We start from the raw sequence: 27,345 nt of genomic DNA, 5'->3' as shown, positions 1-27,345 counted from the left end.
GGCAAAATAGGTAACGCGTCCTTCTCACGGCACGAAAACGCAAACGCGACCACGTCACCCACATCTGGTCTAGCGTCACCAAACACTTCAAACTGTCCAAACAACCCCGTCGTTGAAGTAACCGATTGTTTTGATTGCTCTGACAACCCACATCCCCACCACAATGGTAAGTGAGCTCCATGACCAAAGAAGAGAAACCAAAAGCAAGATCAAGACTCAACCACTGATACGATCTAGGTTTCTAATCTACGCCGGCTGGCGGCAGATCATGCCGCTTTGCACTCCAAGCTCCCGCCGTACTACCTCGTGCAGCCGGATGACGGCCACTTCGCTGCAGCAGATGACCTTTCGCAGCTCACAATCCTGCTCACTGGCCCTCCAGGGACTCCCTATTCCCAGGGCTTGTGGCGATTGCAGTTGAAGATACCGGAAGACTACCCGAACAGCCCGCCCAAAGCGACATTTCGGACTCGCATATGGCATCCCAATGTTGAGGAGATGACCGGTGCGGTGTGTGTGGATACATTGAAGAGAGATTGGCAGTCCAAGCTGACCCTCCGGGATGTTCTAATTGTAAGTGGGATGGGCAGAGTCTTGTAGATTTGCGTCCGGGTAACTGAGCTAACTCGAGTATGTAGACAATCTCTTGTCTTCTCATCAACCCCAACCCCGACTCGGCTCTCAACTCATCTGCGGGAAATCTGCTCCGGGAAGACTACGATGTTTTCGCCCATCAAGCTAGACTAATGACCTCTATCCATGCCCCAATCCACACCAGCCTCGAAAATGCCGTCAAAGAAGCAAAACATCGTGGCGAAGACCCCGGATCGATGCCCCGGGAAGCAGATGCCCACTATCAGCGCCCTAGAAAGCAACAGCGCATACAGACAGGCACAACTATGAAAAATCGCCCACCATCTGAATACATTCCACACCCACCCCGCGACTTGGCTCCACATCCAGAGCCAGTCCTTGAAAACGACCCCATGCAAATGAGCGACAGTGAAAATGAGAACGACGACCCCGCTAGCGCAAGCAAAGAAAATAACCCCTCTCTCTCTCCAACACCTCTTCGCCTCGCACCACCATCCAGTCCCCGCAAGAATGCCTTTGGAAAACGGCCACTGTCTGTTCTGTCACTGGCCTATCCCGAAGACCCAGACACAGAGATGATGCTGGTGGATTCGGACTCAGAACCAGGAAACGATACCGACACGCCCCCAACAAATAGCTTCAGCTCCTCCGAGAAAAATATTGCCGCCAATGTCTCTACCACAATAAACTTCTCTCGGCCCACCCGCAACCCTCCCACCATGTCTCCACAGCGCAAAACCCCCAAACTCGCACCTAGCAGATGGGGAAACACACCCAGCCGCCTTCGTGAAGATGTCCAGATCTACGAGGACGTACCAGACCGCACAGTAACAGATATTTCACGCCGATTCGGCAGCGACGGAAAAGAGAACCGCGATTCCGTCCTCCTACCTCGCGGATTGAAAGATATCAGTGGATTGCATGCTGAGAAGGTAGCACACGCTGCTAACCACCAAGCGATGCAATCAGGCCACCAGCCCAGTACAACGTCGGCGTCATTGATCCCATCAAAGCAATCCCCCTTCAAGCTCTCGAAGAAAATCTCCGGTCTCCGGAAGGGAGGTATGCCAAAGGCCAAGCCTCGGATCGGTCTGCGACGACTTTGAGATTATAATTTGGTTGAGAATTTTCTATGTTTCTGCGTTTTTGCTCTCGTTACATTGCATCGGATTGGATTGTTATTCGGGAGGGCATGATACCCCATTTCGCTCTTTAAATTTGTTTGCCTCAGTATAATGTCGGGCCTATCTGCATCACTGTGAAGAAGAAAGGAAGCATTTTGCATGCGTTGAGGTTGCATAAGTCGGATCATGGCGTTTTTTACTTAGTGATGTTAGAAATTAGGACACAAAAGTCCGACTTGGATGATATCAAATATTCAGGCCAGCTCGTTACGTTTATAAGAACTGCACCTAGATCTTAATCAACAAGTAGGCTGTATTTCACTCTCCATCAACAAAGCCTCGCTTAGCTCATGCAGAGAAGATGATCTACTTTATTCGCTACTGACAAACAGGAAAAGGGCATATGTAAAATGCCTGAATTAATGGAAATACTCCTCAGAACTATCGAGCTGTAGCCAATCTTTTCCCTTCAATCTCCAATCATGGCACGATATCTCCAGTCCCAGGCACTTTAAGCATGGGAGACGTAACAAGAAAGGGACCGAGAAAAAGTGATAAGCACAGATAACACTCTCTCTGGAAGAGGAATCATGATCCTCAAATCAAAAACAATCGCTACGAGTAATAACAACAAAGAGTTAAGTATGGTTGCCCCAAAGGACGTCGGAAAAATGTTGATCGAGGAAGGCGGATTGGAAAGCCACCAAAGGGGGAAAAACGAGATATCAGGAATTAACCCGATAACAATATGTTCGATCCGCATGTTGTGGATGGATTATGTGCGTGGGAACAGAACATGCGCCATGTTCTACGACGCCCAAAGAATCTGCAGGATAGACATGCAATAATATATCCCAAAGAAGGAGAAAACAAGTACCGTGGACTTCCTTACAGAGCGTAAGGGTTCACAGACCGAACAGTGAGGCACCTATAAAAATGAAATGGTTAATTTGGGTCAAATACTTCGGCACAGGGTGTGGAACTTACGGTGGGCTCTTGCTCAGGTCGGTCTTCAGAATGATGGGAACGCGAGACATCTCGGTGACATCCTGGATGAAATCGCCATTTTCCTCTCTGAGCTTGAACAGCTTCAGATATTTCTCCTTGTTGGTCAGCTTGCTCTCTGGCGCATCGCCTGTGCTCGAGGCAATCTTCGGGTCGGAGCGAGTGCGGTGAGGAGCCTGCTGGGGGTGGCCGTTGCGAGTCGGCGAAGGGGGCATGCTCTGAGTCGACCGGTCAGCCGAGCTAAGAGACACGCCTGCAGCCAATTCAGTCACCTCATCAACATCATCGTCATCGTCGAAGAGCGCATCAACAGCATCCGCAGACATGGTACCAGTCTCTGTCTGCTTCCGCATGGCCTCGTCATGCTCACGAGCGCGCTCTCTGGCAGCCTCGGCCTCACGGGCGGCAGCCGCTGCCTGGGCAGCACGAGAATTGCCAGGCTTAGGACGTTCATCCTCGGGAACGTAAGCGGAAGAAGGAACACCCTTCTCCCAGTAAAGCTCGAGCACACGGCTATCCTTGCGGTACTCGGCCTTCTTGAGTGGCAGCTGGTCGCAGTGTACACGCTTCTCGAAGCCATATTCAGGAATGAGAACATCAAACGCAGACTCGTAGACACAAAGCACAATACCCTCACTGATGAGATCGCCGCCAATTTCGCGTACCTTGCGATCCATGTTGCGGCAAGCCTCGATGTGAACACTCTGCTCTTGTGCATTGTGAGCCGAGTCCTTCTTGTTGTTGGCAAGGTCGGCAGTCTTGGTCAAAGACTCAACATCATCAGTGAACTCAATAGCACCATCTGAGAGGATTGCTTCAAGCTGACGGTGGACGATGATGTCGGTGTAGCGGCGCGATGGGTTAGTGAAATGGGTGTAAACAGGCACATTGAAGGTGTAGTGGAGACGCTGGTCATCCGACACACTGGATCCAACAAAGTACTTGGCGCGCTGCATGGCCTTCGCAAGCAAAGTTTCCATTCCCTGTGATCATATTAGTAAGAGTAAGATGAGTCAAGTCAGATAATGATCACACTAACCTTGCGGAGGTCAACATCTTCCAGCTTGCAGAGTGTGCTCTGCAAAGTACCGCTGCTAGAAGCATCCAGACCGAAACCAAGACGGTTCATTCTTTCCACGAACAAGGTAAGACGGCGAGGATTAGGGGAAGGCTGGCGACGCAGGAATGCCTTATCAGGCATGGCACTGGAGATTTTACGGGCAACGAAGAAATTAGCCTGGCGGCTAAGCTCCTCCACAAGCTCGTGAGCTGGAGTAGAATCAAAAATGTTGTACTCCACAGGCACATTCTCGTCATCAAGCTGCTGCAGAATACGCAGAGAAGGAACATTGGCTGCCCGGTTGCCAAATCTGGCGTCGCGGAACTTGTGCGAGATGGTCTTAAGGAAAGTTAGTCAAAATAATCTAGAACAGTTTTAAAACTTGAAAGACTCACGTTCATCAGCTGGATTTTGTCCGAGGTGATACCGGCAGTGGTCTTATCCGACTTGCCATTAATCACCGCGTTGACCTCTTCATAGCTGAGACGGCCAGCACTCTTGATGACACCCTTTCCAATCCAAACGTCATCGTCGATGGCACCGGTCTCAAGGTTGGCCTTGAACACAACGCTCACAGTCAGGCGGTCCTCGCCGGGAACGAGGGAGCAAAGCTCCGTAGAGACTCGAGGAGGTAGCATGTTCATAACCCGGTCAACCAGGTACACTGCGGTACCGCGCTTCTTGGCCTCACGGTCAACGAGGGAGTTGCTCTTAACGAAGTGGGCAATGTCAGCCACGTGAACACCAATCTCGATCTTTCCATCATCAAGGTTCTTGATATGGAAAGCATCTTCCAGTGCTTTGGTGTCCTCAGGGTCGATCGTGAAGATGGTCTCTTCACGGAAGTCACGACGCGAAGCAAGGGCATCACCCTCATTAGCAACGGACCAATCCTCGTAGCCGATGCTCTTGATAACAGCATCGGTAAAATCGTCGGATCCGAAGTTGTTGTCACGAAGCAAAGCATCTGTCTCAACCCGCAGGTCACCCATCTCACCAAGCTGTTCCACCAGGGTACCGAAGGGGTGGAGAGAGGTGATGGGCCATCGCTTAATGGAGGCGACAAAGATGCGGTTGGCATAATCCTGGTGCTTCTCCACGAAGTCTCGAGGAGCCTGCTCAGTGGGGATAGCGATCAAAGGAACACGTTTGTCCGTAGGCTTGAACCAGACAATCTTAGGCTTGTCCTGGTGGCGGTCCTGGTGACGTCCATGGGCACCATCTCTGGCCTGGCGCTCAGCCTCCTGCTTCTCTTTTGTTGCTTGGCTGCTAGGGCGAAGGAGACCCAAAGTTCCGGAGAACATCTGACCAGCAATGCGCTCAATGACAGCAACAACATGTCCAGCGAAGAGAGGTTTCTGCTCATCACTTATCTCATCCTCCTCGACAAGCAGAAGGCTCTGGCCTTCAACCTCAACGTCATCGTTCTTCTTCTGGGTGGGTCGCTGGCGAAGACTGCCACGGCGGCGGATGCTTCCATCTGGACCAATCTCTTGTCTATCGCCGTTGGAGTCAGACCGACCCAACTTGTCATTGCCGGCGTTGCTGTTAGAACGGGCATCGGTGATATCCTTGCGCTTCTTCTTTTCTTCCTTTTCCTTCTTCTGAGTCCAAACCTCGTCAACATCCAGGAGCTCGATGGCGACAAAATCACCCTCCAAAGCACGATTACGGTCCTTGCTACCACAAATGAAGATATCGGCATCAAGCTCGGCGCAGGTCACATAGGCATCGGACCGATTCTTCTTATTGACACGTAGAACACCGGCAACCAATTGTCCGTTGCTAATAAGTGCAGGCAGGTTGGCCTGGGGCAGGTAAGGGGTAAAGAGAGTCTTCCGTTGCTGCTGCTGCTGCTGCTGTTGCTGTTGAACAGACAGCTGCGGCGGGGCATGCTGGCTCGCACCAAGGCCACCCATACCTTGCCCAGTTTGCTGCTGCTGAAGCGCCTGTAGCTGAGCAAGCTGAAGAGGGCTCAGCTGCTGCCCACCAAACATCTGAGGTGGGGCCATCATGACCTGCCCCTGCGGCAACTGAATCAACTGAGGCTGACCAGGGTACTGGAATTGGCCGATGGCACCCATCGACTGGTTCATAGAAGGTCGCGAACGGTGTCCAGGTTGGAAGCCGCCACCTTGCTGCTGGTTGAACGGTTTCTGCTGATCCTGGTTCTGGTTCTGGTTCTGGTTGTTGGGCTGACGCCAGTTGCCATCGAAGTTCCGAGACCCCGTACGAGCATGACCAGGCTGGCTACCTCGGCGCTGGTTGTCAGATTGACCAGCATCGTTGGACGCAGGGAACTGAAAGCCGCCGGCACCACGACCAGAGATAGAACCTCGGCTACCGCCAATGGCCATAGACTGGCTTCGGCCATGACCACCACCGGAACGAATGTTACCGGCCCGCTGCAGACCAAGTCCCTGGGGTGCAGGAGAGGTACTGGGTTGGGGCTTGTCATCCGATCCCGATTGGTTATCCGATCCGGCCCCCGGAGAAGGGGCTGGGAACTGGAAGCCAGAGGCCGTTCTCTTCTGCTGCGCGAGCTCAGCAGCCTTTTTCGCTTCAGGCAGAGCCAGAGAATGGCGGCGCTGGTGTCCACCACCAGGCGGGCCTCCACGACCACGACCGTGGTTGGCGTTCTCATTCTTCTGATTGTTCTGGCCCTGCTGGTTGTAATCGGCATATCCGGAGGCACCTGACGACGGGGCAGGGGGTGGACCCATCGCAAGGCCGGGAAGGGCAGACTGGTTACGACGGTGAGAGTGTTGATTCGCGTTCATGGGCAATCCGAGCTGTTGTTGCCCTTGCTGCTGGTTCTGCTGCTGGGGGAATTGGAAAGCGCTAACTTGAGGCGAAACACCACCCATGGAACCACCGGGAGAGAATGCGTTGACCTGACCCAGTTGCTGAGGCTGGAGCAGGCCCATATTGACATACTGTTGGTGTGTAGCAGCGATCTGCTGTTGCTGCTGCTGGAGCAGCTCAATCTGTTGTTGAATGGCAAGTTGTTCCACTGTGTAACTGCGTTAGTTCGAAGTCGTCCCAGGAGAAAGCTCAGGGGAATCGAGGTCAAGACATACTCATCAGAGGGGTCAGCTCAGATGGACTTCTCCGGTGAGCGATATGGAGTTTGCGCCCAGTAGGGCCAGACTGGTTTTGTTGATCCATGATATCTGATGAACAACGAGTATCACTGTAGAGTGTAAAATGCGGGATGCGGGAGGGGATCCGGCGACAGGAGAGACTGGTATTGTCTCCAAAGACAATCGAACCAATTTATGCGGATCACCGACCGACCGCGGATGAGGTGATTATATGTGCGGACGATAGTTTTCAACAGGAAAAGTTGGGAACTATACTGGAAGAGAAAGAGAGTGTTGATCAGTACAAGGTTCAGAGAGAGTCGATAACAAGAAAGCGGAGCCGAAGCAAAAGAAAGGTAGGGCCAAAGCGTGAAGGAGCGACGACAGGGAAGGAGGCAACAACACGCTGACGGGCAAGTGGAAGTTGCGATGGTTCACTCGGATCCATGCGCGGATAAAAGCCCAGGAGACTCAGAGTATCTTCAGCACAGGGTGAGACAACGAAAGCTCCACCAAACCATACAAAAACAAATCATGGGGGCCATGCGCGCCTGTCAGAACAAAAATGAAACTAGTTTGACACCCTTACCTGCGAGAGGGACTAATAACGAACTTCGAGCCCTAGCATTCCAAAATGACGTCTACGCTGTCAACGTGGGATGAGATTTGCTAGAAGCCAACGAAGCAATAGCGGTCTGTACACAAGCAGATCGCAGGAACCGAGGAGTAGCGAGTCAAGTCAATTGCACACTCAATGCACTTGTTATCGATGATGGCAAGGACCGACTGAAAGAGACGACGCTCGCTCGATTCGAAAATAGGGTGTTGGAAGGACCGAGTTGGCGAGTGGAAAGCTTGGTGAATTGCACCGTAGTCAACCACTAAAAGCCGAAAAAGTTGGTGGATAGAGGAATCAAAGAAGATCCTCGGCCGAGAGACGGTATTGGACTCGAGTCTGTCCGGGAAGAACGATGGTCAAGAAGAGCTGCTTCTGTCCAACGAAATTCAAGCCCGAAAATAGGCGGAGTGGGTTGCACGTCCTCGAAGAGAATGACAACAAATGAATTAAGGGGTGGGATGAAACCGAGACGATGCAGGCATCGATCGATTCGATCAGAAGGAGCGATGGGGGAAGAGAGAGAAATGGGAGAGATTGAGGGGGGAGGGAGGAAGAGTTGAAGGTTAGGAGGGGGAAAGGAGAAGGAAGAAGGTGATGATGATGGATCCATACCCAGCGGGTGTGGGGATAAGGGCCGTGTAATTAGCGTATGTTATGGTAATTACATCCATACCAACCTTGATTTTCCCACAATTACGAGCATTCCAGCCGTGAATGTACCGTCATATGTGTGTATAGTATTATATATACGCTGGTTCCTCCCCAGCGGATGCCGTGGATGATCTCCATTGCTCCCGACAACCTCATCACTATCATCAGGGGGCTTCCTCGCAACCCACTAGAATAAATATGCTTGATATTATACGATCTACGTAGGACAAGCTGCGTCAGGTGTGGGGGAAATCAGTCCGGTTGGTCTAAGAGGCCGGGATCTACGCCCCCCTCTGATAAATACTATAATACTCACTAGTAGCTTTCTGGAGGTAATGAGTTGGACTCCATCGGTCAATTGGCTCGAACATTTTTATGGAAGTCCACATAGCATGCATCTCACTTCACAAATCATGGAACCATACACCCCCGAATTTTATCACTTAGCAATCCCTCGAGAAGATTATGAATTGGTTCGATGATCATATCTACCAGCAGCATTTTTTTGAAGCTTCTAAATGGTGATGCTCATGATGATGCAAATGAACCAGACTTTTTGATGGTCCTGATGACTCAGCGTAATTTACGTATCTTATTTTCTACCTAATCCTCCCTTTGGACTCGAATCGCGATAAACATTGCAGCATTGGTTGGCCGCACAAAGACCAATTACAGATAACCAACAGGTAAGATCCAGTTAGTCAGATAGAACTTTCGTCTGATCATGCAAGAGCTGGACGTGGAAGTTTGCGGTGAAAATCAATCAATTGAAAGAAGAGAAGTGTTGACTGGATCTACTTTAATCAACAGCTTCAGATCGAACACCAGCTTTCCTTCCTACTCCCTCCAACCCTCACCTTTTCTTTCTCAATAAAGCCCCCGACACTCTCAACTTTTCATATTTCGCCTCGATCCCAATTCAACTCCTGACCCCCGCTCCCACTATACAAACTGTCGTCAGTTTGACGAGCGAACCTCGTGATTTCACCAATTCTTGACTACTTGTGAGAGGCATGGCTCTTAATCTCACAGTCTATTCAAGCGCTTGACCTCAAAACCCTTCTCATACGCTTTTCATCTCTTCTTTTCAATACACTTTGCGACTCTTCTACTTGCACTTCAGCGCGCCGTGAAACTTGCCTTTAATCTCTACATTTCCGACGACTACGAATTTTACGCCATGACAGTCCACCGAAAACGATGCGCGCTGGACAGCCCCTCCAAGCAACTCATGGATGACCTTGCGCGCGAATTACAGCAAGCCAAAATTTTCGACAATGATATGAGAAAAGTCCGTGCCTACGAGCGAAAAACCTTTTATGAGAAACTCGACCGACTTGACCGTGAGCGTGAAGAAGTCCACACCGCAGCTCTCGATAAGGTCGCAGCTCAACATGCCCAAATTGGCAGGGAGGCAGAGGAGATCTTGAGAGAACACAACCGTGCAGAGGAAGAGGAGCGTCGTCGCAAGGAGGAGCAAGCTCGCAAGGAGCGAGAGCGCATTGAGCGCGAAAAAGCCGAAAGGCTTCGGTTAGAACAAGAAGAAGCCGCACGTCTCGAAGCCGCGCGTGAGGCTGCGCGCGAAGCCGAACGCAAGACGAAGGAAGAGCAAAAGAAGAAGGCCGAGGAGGAAGCGGAGCGAGTGCGACGAGCAGCGCAGGAACAGAAGGAACGGGAAGAGCGTCAACAGCGAGATAAGGTAGAGGCTGAGAACCGCGCAAGGAAAGAGGAGGCGAAGAAAGCGCAAGAAGCAGCGGAAGAGAAGGCCCGCAGCCAACAGCAGCAGAAGCAGCAGAAGTTTGGTGGCAGCAGCCTTGCCCCCGAGGAGATCAATATCCAGGAGCGGTATGTGGCGCTACACAAAACCTTGAAAGAGATGCGCGCGTGGTTGCGTGATTTCGGCAAGAAAGAGCCGGTCATCAAGAAGGCAATGGGTGATATGCGTCGATCCATCACGAAGTCGGTAGGCCAGCTGCGTGACGCCAAGGGCGTTAACAAACAACAGGTAAGGCTGCAAACCAATTCAATTTTATTTCTGATGCAGTGCTGACATATTGCTCTGAATAGACCCAGCAGATCCGCGCTGAGCTGGAAAAGGCCTTGACGATTTCAGAACCTACTGTGGATGTCCGGCAATTCTTCGCGTTCCCCCCAGAGGAAATCGCCAACTCGGAGAATAAGGTCCCCGCTCTGCTAATTTATGGTCTTAACATCCTGGCAAAGTGTTTGATCAAGGCCCTTATCGTTGAAGCCGCCGCCAAACCCGGACATGCCGAGCCTGTGGGCATCCTCGCCGCCCAGATCTTCTCCACCGAAACGTTCATGTATAAAGGACTCCACATGTCTGACATTCTGTGGGCTAAATACCGCGTCGTCTGCCCAGCTCTCTGGGGCTTTACCGGCCGCGAAGACACAGAGTCGGGCCGGCGTGCCATTGGCTGGTGGCGCAACGACGACGGAACCTCCTTCGTTAGTGAACAAACACACCTGGATCGAATGACAGCCCTCGGTGCCGGGTTTGCAGCATTGTCTTTGCGTAACTTTGGCAAAACAACACGGCGCAATCCTTTCCCTAACACCATCTTCTGGCAATCTCTCCAAAAGATCCTTTCCCTCCCTCCATCAGATATTCTGGACACGCAGGTTACCCTTCTCCAATCCATGCTTCGACCCTCTGGAGATCGAATCCTGGGCTTTTTCGGGCAAATCGGCCTTGTTCTCGTCCGTCAGGCTGTGGTTGGGTTACCCCCAGCTCTGAACCGCAATACGATGCCTGTAAACCAACTGAAGCTGGTCAAGGAGCTCTATTATCGGGAAAGCAACATCCTTCTGTGAATAGCGTTTTTGCGGAAAACCGGAGTCTACGGGAGTTATTTTCAGGAAATTTTTAGCATCTGCCAACGAGCGGCTTGGATATAGATGAATTTCAATCAAGGAATTGAAATGATCAACATAGAACACATGCGCATGCACATGTGATCCTTCGTCCCACATCGACTCTTCAAAATATTAGAATTGATAAGCCATGGCAACCTATATATATGTATATAGTGCCTAGGAGCTACCTGAATAGGTAGTAAGTCCCAAGCACTGCATACAATCATCGCAGGCTCATTCTATTTACCTGCTCTACCCCGAATCAAGCGGCAGATCGAGTCAATTCACCATTACATGTAATATACATACGGTGTTAGGAGGACTTATGTATGCCAAAGTTCACGAATTGCCGTAGGCGGGAATGGATAGTAAAAATGTGATTCTGGAGCAAATAATGCCCAACCACTAGTACATGCCAAGTCAAGTCGATAAACTTCAATAGCCCGTGACACATATTGCCACATTTGGAGTCAACCTCACCCCAACCGCCAGGACAGTGACAAGCCACAAGCCACAGGCATTCGAGACAAACCACGCCTGACTCCCCACTTGAGTCCAGATTCAATCTCCGCCCACCCGCACCGCGGTTCTATGATCCAGATTAAGTTACTCGCCACCATGTCAGCCATCGACCATATTAACGACGTGGCTCAGGGAGTGGATCACATGGCCCAATCATGTTCAGAAAAGGATAGACCTCCGTCAATGGGATCTCCAGTGTGTTGGAGTCTATTTGAGATAGAGACGAACGGGAGGCTGAACTTCTTCGCTACGACTACATTCATTAGACACTTGGTGTGTCTGAAATGAACACATGTGCACATGTGATATAGCGCGGTAATACCTAGGAATGACTTTTTTTCCCAAGAGACAAAGAGTGATCTTGAGTATTAAGGCAGGACGAGATGTAATTCTTCCAATCAATCTCGAGCTACCAACATCAGGGTCGGTGTAAGTTGACACCTCCTTACCCAGGCTAATTAGCTAATAAAAGTCATTCACAGTTTTACATATCTCAACGCCTTCCTATACAAGTAAGAACACCCGGTGGAGAGATAATCAGGTCCAGTCTCGATCTCAACACCAAGAAGGCCCTAATCAGGCAGACATGCCCACCTAGGTAAGTGGGACTTATCCGGAGTCTCCGACTTCGAGAGGCAAATGCTTTGGCCGAGAATAATGCCCTGGCCGGCCTGCCGGCCTCGACTCGGGCGAACCGGGAGACGACAACCCCGGAAAGCTACGCGGTGGCTCTTTTGTCCGCAAACTACCATGAATGCAATTGGCCGACTGAATCGGAGTCGCCGGCTATTTATGAACTTTTGTTGCCATCCGAGCGATCCCCCAGTATTGCTCCACTTCTTCTCCAATATCCAAGGTTGGTTGGGATCTGGACAATAGACAAATGGCGGAAGTGACATCATGACTTAATTGGGGCCAAGTCTGGTTCTTGGCGTTAGATGAAATTAGGACTGTGCGAATGATGGGGATTGACAATAGAGACAGAGAAAGATACATAGAGTAAGAGGGTTTTGTAGCAATAGAGTATGTGAGATTAAAGTAGGTTAAAAGTTCTGGAAAAGATAAGAGAAAGCCCATAAAGTGGATCCAAAGACCCTGGAATGTTTCACCCACGCTTGACCAAGAATAGTTGGCTGCAGTGGTTAGTGATTGGTTACCCCTTGAATCAGGGACGGCCCACAGGACCCTGCGCCTGCGACAAGTACCAGTGATCATTTCCCCCCGGTTCTTCTCCTCCACACTTTGAGGTTCTCTTATATATAGCCATTCGTTTCCCGTTGAGGTTGTCCATTCCTTTTCAACGCTCTCTACTTCTTTCTATTTTTGTTTGGCCTTTATTTTTCAGTTTTCATCCTGGTCGACATTCGCTCTCACGACCAATCCCACCCCCCATTTTCATAATGCGTTTTTCTGGCCTTCTCTCCCTCACCCTGGCCGCTGCTCCGGCCCTAGTCTCTGCACGCGGTACCCTGGGGTTCTCCCTAGGTGACAAGAATGCCGATGGCACCTGCAAGTCTACCAGTGACTATGAGGCCGACTTCGACAATCTGAAGGATTTGACGACTGTTGTCCGCACCTACTCCGGCACCGAATGTGACACCCCTCAAAACATTCTCCCAGCCGCACAGAACAAGGGCTTCAAGGTTGTCCTTGGTATCTGGTAAGGAACCCAATGCTTCAGCTAAAGATCCTAATATTAGGCCTAATTACTGGACGTGTCATCTAACATTTCTATTTTCTAGGGTCGGCGCACAAGCCAGTGGCGATTTGAGCACCAACGATGCCTCTTTCACCGCGGACTTTGCCGCCCTCAAGCAGGCCATTCCCGGATACGAGGATGTCGTCGAGGCTATCACAGTCGGCTCCGAGACCCTTTACCGTGGTGACCAGACCGGTCCCTCGCTGCACAACTACATTGGTCTTGTCGCAAACCAGTTCACGAACATCACCGTTGGTACTGCCGACAGCTGGAACAAGTTCGCCGACGGAACTGCTGATGATCTGTTCACTCGTGACACCGCATCTGCCCCGCTCGTCACCTATGTTCTTGCCAATGCCTTTGCCTACTGGCAGGGTACCGCGGCCGACCAGGCCTACCAGACCTACTTTGATGATATGTCCGGTGCCATGACTCACATCCAGAAGGTTGCGGGTGCCAACGCTGATAAGATTCGCATTCTGAACGGCGAGACTGGCTGGCCTACTGGTAAGATCAGACATCAACCGCGTATAGGATTTTATGACTAATAAATCTTTTTTTAGATGGTGGCTCCAACTACGAGGCTGCTCAGGCTGGTACCGCCAATGCTGAGATCTTCTGGCAGACTGGTGTCTGTGGCATGCTCGCCTGGGGTGTTGACCTCTTCTACTTCGAGGCCTTCGATGAGTCCTGGAAGCCCGACAGTGTTGGTGACAACGGCCAGGCCATGGATGAGAAGCACTGGGGTCTTCGCACTGCTTCCCGCCAGGACAAGTTCAACACCACTTGCTCTAACTGAGCATCTTGTCTCTTTTCTTGAAATAATTTTTTGACCTTCTGGTATAATGAGGTTCGCAAAAGAGATCTCAGTAGATATTCTTTTTTTTTTCTTCAGGGTGTATTTCTTATATCTGGTTAATCTCTTTGTGGCATTCGAATAAAATGCAAATATAGAATCGGGTTGTTTTGTTTGCCTTCATGTACTGGGACCACGTAGCAATGCAGTAGTTTTTGCCCCATCCCATTGCTGTGGTGACATACACGGTCTTCTTGTCTCCGTGGCCCCACGTCCTTTTACCCGATGGATATTCGGAAATGAAGTGATGAAATTGTATTGGTCGCTATTCTCCTTGGCATCAATTCATCCCGTACAGTATGATTTAGATGCATGTATTGAGTATAAGTTTACCTCCAAACATTAAGCAGCACATTTCTGTGTTCCCATGATTTGATTGGCCGGAGATTATGTCATCGTTCTGCATGGACCTACGGTACGATAACATGATAAACCATGGTTCATTTACCCCTGAATCCATCTTCAGCAATTCTTTGTTTACATAGAGCGCGAATGTACTTTAGGTAGAGTACATGAAAGCTTGCATTCAAGCCCAAGCCTTTCAGTAAGGGGAGAAGCAGGTCAACTCAAGTACTCCGTTTACCCGACCTCCCACTTGGTCTTAGTGGGTGGCGGTCAAGGTCAATCTTTTCCTATAATTGATCTCCGGGGTACCTGCGCAACCCGCTTCAAGGGTACTCCGTAGTAAATGGAGTCTGTAAACTCCATGTCCAATTATTCAAGCGGAAATTGCTCGAAAACGGTTGAATTAGTTAGTCGTAATGGTCCAATGAATTAAACTAGTTCATCCTCTCTAGTACTAGGTACACCGACGGTGCCCCATTCATAATAGTCTAGCCAGGTATTAGTTACCTGCACTGTTGACGTGACATAAGCTCATTTTAATTTTCGTTCCCCTTTCTGTCCCTTTAAGCTCCTTGCAGTTTTTTGTGGTTCGTGGTTCTCTCTTCTGGTTTGTTTTCGAGTTAATCCTTGGCGGAAGGAAATACTAGCGCGTTCGAAGCAACTCCTTATCACTAAAAGGGAAAAAAAAAGGGGAAAGTGAAAGACGTTAACTTTAAACACGCTCTCTCAGGATCAAGCACGGATCGTTCTGCTTCTGCCAGGTGGTCTTCAATTCCCGTGGGATTTCCATGCGTCAACATTCTGGACGATAAGCGGAGCGGCAAGCAAGTGCTTGCTGCAGGAGTCGACACGGAAGGTGAGTGATCTGATTCCTTCATTTGCTATTTTTTGTTTATGATCTTTCGGTGCCTTTCGGGTTCGTGGTTGCATTGATCGTTGGGCCTCCCTGCAACCCGCGTCATCCACGCGATTTCTCTCCCCTTCCGAGATTGTTCTTCCCCAGATCCCCCCCCTCCCGAGAAAAAAAAAAACATGCTAAGCATTCCATGGTTCATGGATCCCCAGATCTAGATTTCCCCGTATCTTCCGCCCTTTCGGCATCTTCTTCATTGTCCCCCTCCAACACGCGCAATTTGCGTGCCAAATCGCGTCTGGCCCCGGCGGTGTTCTTATCCTCTCCGTCAGGAGATTCGAGCTCCAGCTCATCCGCTGGTTCTCCCTCCCAGAGCGTGACCCTCGAACCCCCGCCGCTTCCCTTCTTATCGGCAAATCTTCGACCAAGCGATTCCCTCACGTCGTCGCCGGACAATCGCAGAGCGGAAAGCAGTGTCTACTACACCACTGCCTGGGGATCTCCGTATGCAGCACCGAGCACCCGGAGATTATCGCTGACTCTAAGCCAATACGCCGGTCTCGACAACGGAGGTTCAAGGGATAGCTCGCCCACTCGATCTATCGTCAATCCCCCCGAGCTTCGGAGAGCTAGTGTCGCCGTCAATTCGGAGGATCTTGCTGGCCATCGCGGAGGGAAAACCATTCGGGATTTCACCCAGGATTGGATCAATCAATACTTATCCGGCCAGCCCAGAACCGAACGCAGTAATTGGCTGAGCGACGATTCAGGAAGCGAGGCACCCTCGTTTTTCACAGCCAAGAATCACCTTGCCGACGACCTTTCGGACGACTGGCTTGGTCTGGAGGAAGATACTCGGGAAAGTGAGCTTCTGAAGACACCGACACTTTCTGATTTTGTTGGGAAGAGGTCTGCTGTCCGCGCAAAGGCAAAGAAGAACACTCACAAGCGCACGGAGACGCTGCGCCAGGAGGATTTTTGGGGTTTCGCGTACGATAAAGAATCATCCAACATAATGTCAGATTCCAAGGAGTCTCAAATTCCGGCTATGGAGGTTACTTCGCCAGTCACCTCACCAGTCACTTCACCAGCGGAGAAACCATTACCGCCTCCGCCGACAATCAATGATGAGGAGGCATCAGAAGAAAATGCAGAAGGCTCGGAAATGCCAGATATTTCAAAGGTACCAGTGGCTGAGGTCACTCCATCTATTCAACCCCCACAAAGGCGGAGGAAGAAGATCGTATGGAAGGGCAAGCAGTGCGTTATTGATCTGCCCGTCGATGACGCTCGTGGGACTGAAGCATCTGGCTATCATATTTTGAAGCCAGATGAGGTCGAGGCTCGACTGAAGAAGTGGGAGGATGAGGGTTACGACGTTCAGGGATTCACTATTGGTGATGTGTACAATTCCACTGAGCCAACCGACCTTGGTAGCTTGACCCGTCCTTTGTACCCTGATCCAGTCGAGGTGCACGAGGAGGGGAAGACTGAACCTACCTTCATTCGTTTCCCCGACAAGGCAGTATGGGATTCCTATGTGGCCCACTTGCAAGAGGAGAAGCTGCGGGCTCTCGGCGTGTCTTTTGGTGATGATGAACCGGGTCCTTCCATTTCACCTGCTTCCGGATCAATGAACCACAGCCAAACACCCTTCCCCGGCATGATGGGATCGCCACCCATTCCTACGGCGTCCGCTGCAAGCAATCCGCTTGGCATTCATCCTTTTTCGCCAGCATTCGGCCAGTCAACCGGGGCCGTAAGTGGAGGTATTGGATCTCTGGCTTCACCTGCATCACAATTCAGCGTGCAGACTCCGTTCATGGGCATGAATGGCATGGACCAGAGCATGATGCCTGGATTCCCATTCCAGTTCCAGCCTACGCCACCTGCACAAGGATCTATGACCCCGCAAAGCCTGATCAACCTCCGCCAAGCCAATGGTTCTGTTGGTCCAGGTGCACTTCACAACTTTAGCTCCATGCTGTCGCCTGTCTCACCGCTGCATGACCAAGTCCCGTTCCATACCGGTTTTGATGACGGATTCCAAGATAAGGAGGTATATGACGACCGCTTTGGAAATGCTGGCTATGAGGACGGCCCTCCATTCCCAACACCTAAAACCCCCGTAAACGATTCAAGTCAGTTCCACGCTTCCAATGTCGAGATTGCCCACCCGACACCTCGCGGTCATGGTCATAACTTGAGCGAAACCCTCCAGAGAGGTCTTGACAATATGACACATCCTGATTATCATTTGAGCCATACCGACCATCAGATGGAGACAGACGAGCAGGATGTGGGACACCGTGACCTCAATGCCAACATCCTCAAGCCCCACTGGGCTTTGCCAGAGGATGGTGTTCATCGACAGGTTCAACATGGGCCGACTCAGCCATTGCACTCCTTTGCCCAGCACCCTCACCAGTTCTACAATGATCACTACACGCAAGACAATCATCATGATGGCTCTGACTATGATACTAATCCTAGTATCACTGGAACTCCGCAGACTCACGGTGCGAAGCCAAACCAAGGGCCATGGCACGAATCAAAGCCAAGCGCTGGCTCTTTCCGCGGTCACCATAGCAAGCTCTCCACTTCATCCTTCAATGTCGAAGCCAGGGAGTTCGACCCGACAGTTTCTTTTGGCTCCCAGGCCGGGCGCTTCCCCGACAATGGTTTCCAGTTCGCAGGAATCGAACAGGCCGGGTATGGGTTTGCTCCGGCACCTTCTTTTGCTCCTGGCATGGTGAACGCCCCCGTCGATCACAACCCCGTGCCCATACCCGAGCCCAAGCCCAAGTCCAGCTTCAAGTTCTCTGCTGCGTCTTTCAACGTTGATGCGCCTGTCTTCAACCCGTCTGCTAGCATTACCTCAAATCATACCGCCAAGCAGCCATCTGAGAGTCGGACAAAGATTTTTGGTGATATTGATATTTCCGAGATCTCGAAGCCAACGAAGGAGTCAAAGGCTGTCCCTATCGTCCGACCTGACGATGAAGTCGAGCACAGCCAAGTGTATGACCAACTTACTAATGATGACGAGGGACGACCAGTGCCAACTGATCGTCATAAGCGGGCTCGCCGAGGCGTGGGCCACGCTGAAGGCGAGGCCCGGTACAGTATCTCAACCCATCCGTTGGGTGAGTCGGGCAACGCTCAAGCTCCTAATACGCTGCAGAGTGTTGCCGAGGGCAAGGAGAACGCCTCCCCCGATGATGAGGACAACAAGCGAGGCGAGCGCCAGGTTACTCCCCACAGTGAGGCGGATACATGGACTCTCTTTGATGCGCAGCGCGAGGGTGCACGATCTCAAACTGCATCGCCTGTTCTTACTGAGCACATCAAAGATATCAATGAACCTACCCAGGAGAGTCTGGAACAATCCACTCAGGACAGCGCTTCTAAATCTGATGCCAAGCCTACCGGCCATTCTTCTCAACAATCCAAGGACAAAGACATAATGCTCTCCGCCACGGCCAAGCCTTTCGAGTTCAAGCCTGCTGTCCCCTCTTTCACGCCGACCGCAGTGGAGCCCTCTGGAGAGGAAACCTCTACACCACAGAAGTCAGAGTCTCAGCCAGCCGGGACATCCGCTGAAAATAAACAGGGTGGCCTTATGGCTTCTCGTTTCGCTACTAACAGCCCCTTGAACTCGCATCCCCCATCACTCTCACATACAAGTGCGCCATTCCAGGAAGCCGCGAATCTCACTCCTCAACAGAAACTTGAGTATTACCGCGAATCTGCGGAGGACTCGCCTGACGATGATGAGCTTAATGCGATCATGGAGCAGCTAAATGATGACTCGGATGTGGGTATTGAGCGCCAGGGGACCCCTCTTCCTCTTACTACACCTCTTCCTCGTCAGTTCTTCTCAGACTCCGTGGGTGGACCAACCAAGGAACGGCCGTTTGGCTCTGCAGAGGGCAGAAGCGAGGCACCCAGCCCTAGTCCTGGTGGCGGCCACAAGAGCTACAAGCTTGAAATCCCTCGGCTTGGGTCAGATATTGACGCTCAGAGCAATGCTACCTTCTCTCCTGTCAAGAGCCTTATCTCTCGCATCCAGTCTCCTGTGCGTCAGCTCATCACCGAGAATGACCATGTCAGCGACTGGGATGATATGATATCCTCTGGTGAAGATGAGAAGTTCCTCAACCGCAACCGCTTCTTCGATCGTCGCATCAATGACATTGTTGGCTCTGCCATTGATGATCGGTTGAGCCCTATGGAGCGTGCTCTGGCTGTTATTCAGCAGTCTGTTGCCTCTCTTGCTACTGGCGCTGCTACCCGGAGGGTTCTACGCAGCACATCTGCGGAACTTGAGAATAGCGACGCTGATGATGAGGATGATGACGAGGAACATGGGGGCTCTAGTAGAGACCGCTCACCTCATCATATGCGCGACCGTAAAGTGGAGATGCTGAAGAACATCGTCATGGAAGCGCTTGTCACCCATGATATGCCCCACCGCTCTACACATCACTCTAGTCACAGCGAAATGGCGATGCTCAAGGAAAGCATTGCTGAGCTGCAGGCTTTGACCATCAAGAAGCTTGCACAGGATCCCGTCGGTGATATGCGTGAGATTCTTGAGGAGACCCTTGCTAGACATTTGGCTCAGCAAACTCCGAAGTTGTCTGAAGCCGACGAGATTGGTGCTGATAGCCTCATGCTCCAAATCGACGGTCTCAAGAGCATGCTGCGACTCGCCGATCAGCGTTCTGAGCAAGAATACAAGGCACGCCGAGAAGCACAGGATTCAATTGGTGAACTCCAAAATCTCCTGAAGTTCGCTGAAGAGGATGCTGCGCGTCACAGTGCTGCCGCTGAAGATGCCGAGGCTCGCTTCCTGCAGTTCAAGGAGGAGAAGATTCCCCATCTTGAAAAGATGCAATTCCGATCGGAGTCGCTTACGGAGGAGAATGAGACACTGAAGGTCACGCTTGCTGAGCTTTCCTCAAAGAATATTGCCCTTGAAGGCACTCTGGACGAGTATCGCGTTTCTAGCGACCACTTCCGTCGTCAACTGGAGACTGCCAAGGACGAGAATAAGTCCCTACATGAGACTATTGATCATCTGCGTACTCGCATTGAGGACAGCATGTTTGCCCGCCAAAATCTTACCGAGAAGTTCGATCGTCTGCAATCTGACATGGTTACCGTCACTTCCGACGTAATCAAGGACCAAGCTGCTGCCCGCCGCAGAGAGGAAGAACAGACTGCCAAACACAACGAGCTACTCGCATCGCATGCTCGTGAAATCAAGCTCCGTGAGCAACTCGAGCAGGAGGTGCGTGAGTTTGAGCTGCGTGAAAGAGAAGCTGCCAAGATTAAGTTTATCCACGAACAGTCGCGACAAGAGAATGTTCGATTGGAGGAAACTATCGCCAACCTGCGTGCCGAGAATCATGAATTACAGTTGAAGTCGGCTCGTTTCGAGCGTGAGTTCAACGAGGCCCGTGAGAGCAGCCGTATTGAGGTCCAACGTACCCGCACTTCTATGGAGGCAGACCTCGAAGCTGCCAACAGCCAGGTCAATATTGTGCGCGCCGAGCTGGAAGCTCAGATTATCCGTCTCCAGAGCCAGATTGATCATGTTCGCATGGATGCCGATACCTCTCGGGAACGCTATGAAATGCTTCTCGAGGATGCCAACGACTCCAAGGTCGCTGCTCTGAGCATTGCTAAGGAATCCCGGGAAACTGCCCTCGAGGACCAACGCAAGACCCACGAGCGCGTTCTCAATGATCTTCGTGAGCGTCACGCCCGTGCTTTGCACAACTCTTCTGAGGATCGCCAGCGTGGTGAGGCTCACACGCAGGAGCGCCTGGCTCTTGCAGGTGAGAAGGTCAGCCACCTTCAGGACCGCGTGCAACACCTTGAAGAGAAGCTTGAAATTGCCCAGTCTGCTGCCCGTGCTGCTGCTGAGGCTGCCCAGAAGGCTGGCGCTGGTCCTATCTCTGTCCCAGCCCCGGCCCCTACACACTCGTCTTCGCCTTCCATGTCTTTCAACAAGGGATCCAATGAGCCTGATAAGATCTCCCCGCAGGCTCTTCGCGAGTCTATCTTCGTCCTTCAAGACCAACTTCAGCAGCGCGAGACCCGCATTGAGGAGCTTGAGCAAGAGATTGCGTCCGTGGACAAGGATGCCCCCAACAAGATCAAAGAGCGCGACAGCGAGATCACCTGGCTCCGCGAGGTGCTCGGCGTTCGCATCGATGACCTGCAGGACATTATCAAGACTCTCTCGCAGCCTTCCTTCAACCAGCATGCCGTCCGTGATGCAGCTATTCGCCTGAAGGCGAACCTGCAAATGCAACAGCAAGAACGAGAGCGCGCCATGTCCGGAGCAACACTTCCGTCACTTCAATCAATCGCGGCGTCTCCTCGCTCCCTTCCTCTCGCTGCTGCCGCGGCTTGGGGAAACTGGCGCAAGAGCAGAGAGACCAGTGGTGGCCCAGCTGAGCAGACTCCATCCAAGTCCAGCAATGCGAGTGCCTTCCTCTCAGGACTCCTGACACCTCCAAGCTCGCACGTTCGTCAGAACGCCCCTCCATCTTCCGCTTCGGGACGCTCCTACGCCGAGAGTCGGCCTCTCAGAGGATTCAACACTCCTCGCCGCGGCTCAGTTCGGTCTGAAGCACCTATCCCTGAGCCACCCAAGACTCCCCCACTTCTTCGGCGCTCCAGCTATGACCACGATGCAGAGCCAGCGAACTACGAGGCAGACAACTTTGCTTCCGATGATGTCGAGAGCACCGTTGGGGGTATGGTCTCGGCGTCTCCCAAGGACACTGGCGAGGAAGGTCCATTTGGCCCACAGATCTCGTCTGATACTGAAGAAACTTCCGAAGAGACTGAGGAGACTGAGACCGAAGAGTAATAGACAGACCCTTCTGTCTAACACCTATTTCTCCTTTTGATTCGATCTTTCGCATAGACTGCTCTGAAAAATTATGCCCATCTCCCGTTTTGCTCTCAACATTTCCATCAATGTCCCTGATATTTTGGATATGTTCCTCTTTGCTGCTTATGTTTCCAGCGTTCTTCCGCCTCTCCCTCTTTACCTTTACCATACTCACTACCTGCCACTCTTTGAACCGCCCATACATATTCTCTTCGACTCAGATCTGTGATTTTTTTACGTCCTTTCGGATTTGATACCACCCTGTGTTTTAGTCTACCTTTCTTTCTTCTTTCTTTTGATCACCCTGCTTGCAGTGGCATTTGGTATCCCTGTACATTGACCTCGCATTGAAATAACCGTTCGCTTGTCCTCACGCTATACACTCCTCTTCATGTCCTATCCTTACACTTACATATTAATATTTAAACATAACTCGCTTTCACAATGTTCTATACTACTAAACACTTTTTGTCACCGATTTTCGCACGCGATCAAATTTTATGTAATGATGGATCGTTCATCATCGCTTTGAATCTTCATTCAAATGTTTTAGTATTTGAACGCCTGTGACGATACATCACTCATAACTTCGAATCATGCTTCCACCCCGGCATATCGGCGAGATCCTTGGCCGGCGCACCCCGTATAGACTTCAACGCATCACCACCAGGTCTCCATCGCCACTCATAAGCCAGCTCATCCGACAAAGACCCTTCAATCAGCTCAACAACATGTCGACCAATATTCGGCAGAAGCTTAAAGCTATGTCTATTGTGTTCGAATCATTTTAGCAAGCCCAGCCATCAGATCCCCTCTTCACGCCTCTTTACTTACCCACTATCCCCAGTAGCCAGAATAAAATTCTTCCATCGCGGATGCTCACAAATTAACAGATTGGCATCCGCAGTATCAGTACACCAGCACATAGCTCGATCAAAAAGCTCTTTATTCTTGAACTGTGGCAGAAATCTCGCGATCACTTTCCTGATAGTTATCTCCGAGACATCGGGATACGTATCAGTCGGATGTTTAGCATGTGATCGAGGAACAGAGATAGGTTTCGGAGCGGAAGCACCATATGGTTGATGTTGCTTGAAGCGGGAGAAGCCAGGAAATTCGTCGCAGACTTTTATTATGCCGTTTCTGTAGACGATTAGCGAACAAAAATCTCGATCTTTTCTTGCTTGGTAATTGCGTACTCGTTTGGCTCAAAAAAGAAGCCGTATTCACCATCGTATATGACAGGGGTATTCTTGTATTTTGACACCTCTTCTGGCGTGAGTTGAACGTGAGCGTAGACCCAGCTCTGAACATTGTTTGATTAGCTTTAGACATAATGAAAAGAAAGTTATGGGTAATTCGTGTTTACTTTTGAAACACATTGATCCTCAAGATCGACTAGTGTGGGACTCCAAGCCCCTGCAGCTAGAACCACCTTGTCAGCATGATACTTGGTTCCATCTATCGTCTCTACGCCGATGCAGATTGTTTCATCGGTGAATAGAGGTCGCTTGAATGTTCCAGCTCTATTTATGTTAGTAGAACGAAGAACGAAAAGAAATAAATGAAGTTCATACCCTCCAAACCCAAAATTGACGCCTTGATTTGCCAAGAACTTTCCTATTGCATTGATAGCTTTCGCAGCCGCAAGCCAGCCTCCCTCGCCACAGAACAAGCCTCTCCATCCCTAATTCGGCCGTAGTAAGCAAGTGCTAACAAAAATGAATAAATCACAGATCAAGAAAAATTACCTCGGTTTGTTCCTGCGAAAAATGAGGTACTCTAGCCCGAATCTCCTCGCTGTCTAACCAAAAGTTCGTCTTCTCAAGTCCAATACCCGCATCGACCAGAGCTTGATATTTCCGTTCAAGACCTTTGATACCCTCTTCCGATGACGAACAATCAATCTAAGAATCTATTAGCGTGAAATCCATCTATAACCCGCACCCCTCGGTACTACATACCATGCCAACGTGATGGAAAAATGACTTAAACAGCGGGTCATTCGTCCACATATCAAGAGCTTCCAGCGAGAGTTGTATATCGGGCGCATTGCGCAGACGAATGCCCATGATCTTATTGAGATCATTTCCTGCAGATTGAGCTGATGGAATGGGGTATACGTCGAGCACGGTAATGTTTGAGGCAGTATATCCTGAGCGGAGGAGGTGTAGGGCTGTCGATGATCCCATTGTGCCACCTCCACCGACGATGATTACTTTGGTGCGTGCGCGTGACTGGGCCATGTTGGATAACAGTTTCTCTGGAGGTTGTGGGAGGCTCGGCTGCAATTGACCTCGCCGTATTATGCGAGGTTATAATTGCTAGATGAATGTGAACTGAGCTGCATACATCGCATCATGCTGATAAAGATATGGATGACTCAGGCGAACTGCCATGATTGGTGGGATTTGCTAGCGTATCAGAGGACTAGTGCATTTCCTTTCGCCTGGACCTTCTTTTGACCAGAGGGGAAGCTTGGCAGTCATTTGGAAGAGAATCAATGTGAAGCTTATCTTTTTATTTGCGTAGTTGTAGTGGAGAATGGGGTACTTTCCCCAGCTTTAAATGTTTATCTGCAATTTGAGTCCGCTTGCTATGATACTGGTCACTGATACCCTCCATCGGCCAATCGGAATCTGTAATTTCCCATATCATTGCATTTATTCTGTTCAACATCTTTCACCTGGACCTTCAATTGAAAAATATTAGATAGAATCTGTGCCTCTATGGCGGGACAGCTAAGCTCTCCTATAAGTAACCGTACATGAGACACTTCCATAGTAGCCTTCTGAGCTACTTAGGATGTATGCCCACTAAGCCAACGGGATTCATCATGACCGACTCTAAGACTCTCCACAATACCGATCCTCCTTCCCTACCACCAAATCCATCCGATCAGATTCATGTGGACATGGAGCGGTACAAATTGACTGTTCCACGCTGGAAGCGGGTCTGGCAGCACAGCTTAACCCAAATGATACTTCTGAGTATACAAGCCTTTTGTGGGCCAGCTATGTCTGACGCAATCACTGGTGAGTTTCATAATTTTGTGCCGGAGATTTACCCTGATAACTAATCATGTCCATGACTTGGTGGTGGTGGTCTTGCAACTCCTCAAGTGTCTAATATTTGCACCGCAATCACATACGCCCTTCTTGCCGTTGGTATGTGAAGCTCTTCCAAAATGATCGCCAGATCCAATAAGCTGACAGGATTTCGAACTAGTCTGCTTCATCGGTGGTCCCATCGTCAACAAGATTGGCGTAAAGTGGGCCCTTGTCATCGGTGCAATGTCCTTCCCCATCCAGGGTTCGGCATATTATTGCAACAGCAAGTTTGGAGACCAATGGGTGTGTTGGATCCAGAAACAGCCTCAATTCCAATAACTGATAATGTTCGTACAGTACCTCATTTTCAGTGGTGCTATTAGTGGTATTGGAACCGCGTGCTGGTACGTCGCTGAAGCCGGAGCCATCATGACACTTGCTCCTTCTGGTGCGCGTGGAAAATACCTAGCTCTGTGGATCGTCTCGCGAAATCTAGGACAGCTGGTTGGAGGTTCGATCAAGTAAGTCACTGAAAGATTTGAGTGGGAAAGGACTTATGGGTTTCAATTAACAACCATGCTTCGTGAAGTCTGTCCAAAAATCACGTTGAAGGGGATAGCGGTGGTGTCACGCCGAATACTTACTTGGCTTTCGTTATAATTGAGTCTCTTGCGTGAGTACACAAAGACGAAAGCTGGAAAGGGATGATTCAAATGTTCAGTCTACCGTTTTCATTGCTAATTATGCCTTTTCAACATGTCGTCCGATCCGATGGCACGAGGATCATTACTGCGGAGACTCTGTCTACGAAGCAGGAGTTTAAACGCATTTGGAAGACTATTACTTCGAAGCTCATTGTTCTCTCTGCGCTCTGGGCATTATGGTCATTTTTCTACAGGTAAGGTGGTCAGTCTACCCATTGGGAAGAGGGAATGTTAACAAACACAACAGCGGTACTTGGTCAACCTACTTAGGAACCTATTTCTCTGTTCGCGCCCGCGCTCTCTCATCCTTAATTTCTCCCTTCTTCTGCATGTATGTCTTTTTCGCGCTTATGGAGTTACTCCTTAACTGACCAGCCTTTCCCAGTGTCGGCTGCTTTGGACTGGGTTTCATTCTCGATATGAAAAGCGTTAGCCAACGCCGTCGCGCTCAGATCGGTTTTTACACTGTCGTAATTCTTAACATTGGTGTATACATCTGGTCTATCATTATCCAAACAAAATTTGATCGCAATGATCCTGGCAATATTGATTGGAATAACAGCCTATACCCGTCAGCCTTCCTACCATATTTCTTTGTACAGACCACCGGCCCCTTATCGCAATCGTACATGTATTGGCTTATCTCATCCTTTGGAACAAATGCGCAAGGTGAGTTTGGTTGTCTGATTTCCTTTGCTTGATGCTGACTTTTATGGTAGAAAACGTCCGCAATGGCGCTGCATTTAGATGCATTGAAGCCGTCGGTCAAGCTATTGCCTACAGTATGAATACTCAAACTAGTAACATTCTCGTCGGATTGTATGTCCTCCTGTCTTGCTTCCATACTTACTTTGACTGACTGAAACACTAGCTCCGTGACATTTGGCTTACTTGGGGCTGCTATGTTGCCAATGCATGTGCTTGTGAATACCACGCCAGACCGTATTCCTGCTGATGTGGTTGTGGAGCAGCAGGCGGTTCATGGAAAGACCGAAGTCTAACAAAGCCAGACCTTAGAAACATGTTCAAAAGAATCAAAGACCACTTGTCCCAGTCTTGGTACTTTGTGGGTATTTCTCATTATAGATAAAGTTCATGAACAAAGTCAACCCAAGAATACAATTTAGTATCTCTGGAGTAACAAAGGAGACTGATTTGATTATCACCGAGTCTTATGATGAACCATGTTGTATGAAGAACATCCAATGAATGAAAGACCTTTGTCGAGTCCGAGTCTTTCAACTGACAACACACTAGTACTTCAGAGGTCAATCTATTATAACCATCAAACCTCCCGGTAGATCTATATAAATACCTCAAGTCCATGCTTATACTCAGAGCATCATCACAGCATTTCAGCCCACTTTTCAGGATCTACTCACGTACCTAC

At 50.2% G+C, this 27,345-nt stretch overlaps 7 protein-coding genes across 7 annotated transcripts; 5 read left to right on the top strand and 2 right to left on the bottom strand.

The window, feature by feature from the left end:
* Nucleotides 1–163: 163 nt before the first annotated feature.
* On the top strand, nt 164–1,700 carry N7520_009532 (putative ubiquitin conjugating enzyme E2; the record flags this gene model as incomplete). Its single annotated transcript, XM_057143466.1, has 3 exons — nt 164–166; nt 238–573; nt 639–1,700. The coding sequence occupies 3 exons, from the start codon at nt 164–166 to the stop codon at nt 1,698–1,700; spliced, it is 1,401 nt and encodes a 466-aa protein (XP_056992754.1).
* A 906-nt stretch (nt 1,701–2,606) lies between these two features.
* ssdA (mRNA-binding translational repressor SSD1) lies at nt 2,607–6,951 on the bottom strand (the record flags this gene model as incomplete). Its single annotated transcript, XM_057143465.1, has 5 exons — nt 2,607–2,646; nt 2,706–3,706; nt 3,763–4,122; nt 4,179–6,796; nt 6,864–6,951. The coding sequence occupies 5 exons, from the start codon at nt 6,949–6,951 to the stop codon at nt 2,607–2,609; spliced, it is 4,107 nt and encodes a 1,368-aa protein (XP_056992753.1).
* Nucleotides 6,952–9,316: 2,365 nt separating this feature from the next.
* N7520_009530 (putative RNA export mediator Gle1) lies at nt 9,317–10,971 on the top strand (the record flags this gene model as incomplete). Its single annotated transcript, XM_057143464.1, has 2 exons — nt 9,317–10,141; nt 10,204–10,971. The coding sequence occupies 2 exons, from the start codon at nt 9,317–9,319 to the stop codon at nt 10,969–10,971; spliced, it is 1,593 nt and encodes a 530-aa protein (XP_056992752.1).
* A 1,964-nt stretch (nt 10,972–12,935) lies between these two features.
* On the top strand, nt 12,936–14,033 carry bgt1 (1,3-beta-glucanosyltransferase Bgt1; the record flags this gene model as incomplete). The annotated part of the gene is made up of 3 exons (XM_057143463.1): nt 12,936–13,195; nt 13,278–13,741; nt 13,798–14,033. 3 exons carry the CDS (start codon nt 12,936–12,938, stop codon nt 14,031–14,033), a joined length of 960 nt encoding a protein of 319 aa, XP_056992751.1.
* A 1,448-nt stretch (nt 14,034–15,481) lies between these two features.
* N7520_009528 (putative myosin class II heavy chain (MHC)) lies at nt 15,482–22,177 on the top strand (the record flags this gene model as incomplete). The annotated part of the gene is made up of 1 exon (XM_057143462.1): nt 15,482–22,177. The coding sequence occupies one exon, from the start codon at nt 15,482–15,484 to the stop codon at nt 22,175–22,177; it is 6,696 nt and encodes a 2,231-aa protein (XP_056992750.1).
* A 605-nt stretch (nt 22,178–22,782) lies between these two features.
* N7520_009527 (NAD(P)/FAD-dependent oxidoreductase) lies at nt 22,783–24,447 on the bottom strand (the record flags this gene model as incomplete). The annotated part of the gene is made up of 7 exons (XM_057143461.1): nt 22,783–22,969; nt 23,036–23,344; nt 23,401–23,507; nt 23,571–23,727; nt 23,779–23,888; nt 23,953–24,108; nt 24,166–24,447. The coding sequence occupies 7 exons, from the start codon at nt 24,445–24,447 to the stop codon at nt 22,783–22,785; spliced, it is 1,308 nt and encodes a 435-aa protein (XP_056992749.1).
* A 590-nt stretch (nt 24,448–25,037) lies between these two features.
* On the top strand, nt 25,038–26,956 carry N7520_009526 (uncharacterized protein; the record flags this gene model as incomplete). Its single annotated transcript, XM_057143460.1, has 9 exons — nt 25,038–25,236; nt 25,430–25,554; nt 25,609–25,772; nt 25,841–25,924; nt 25,973–26,149; nt 26,203–26,286; nt 26,341–26,624; nt 26,675–26,774; nt 26,827–26,956. 9 exons carry the CDS (start codon nt 25,038–25,040, stop codon nt 26,954–26,956), a joined length of 1,347 nt encoding a protein of 448 aa, XP_056992748.1.
* Nucleotides 26,957–27,345: the final 389 nt, after the last annotated feature.

The sequence above is a fragment of the Penicillium odoratum genome, assembly GCF_028828045.1.
Source record: "Penicillium odoratum strain IBT 22623 chromosome Unknown utg000006l_segment0_segment0, whole genome shotgun sequence".
Lineage (NCBI taxonomy): Eukaryota > Fungi > Ascomycota > Eurotiomycetes > Eurotiales > Aspergillaceae > Penicillium > Penicillium odoratum.
The sequence above is the reverse complement of the archived record's forward strand: the minus strand, read 5'-3'. Positions and strand labels throughout refer to the sequence as shown.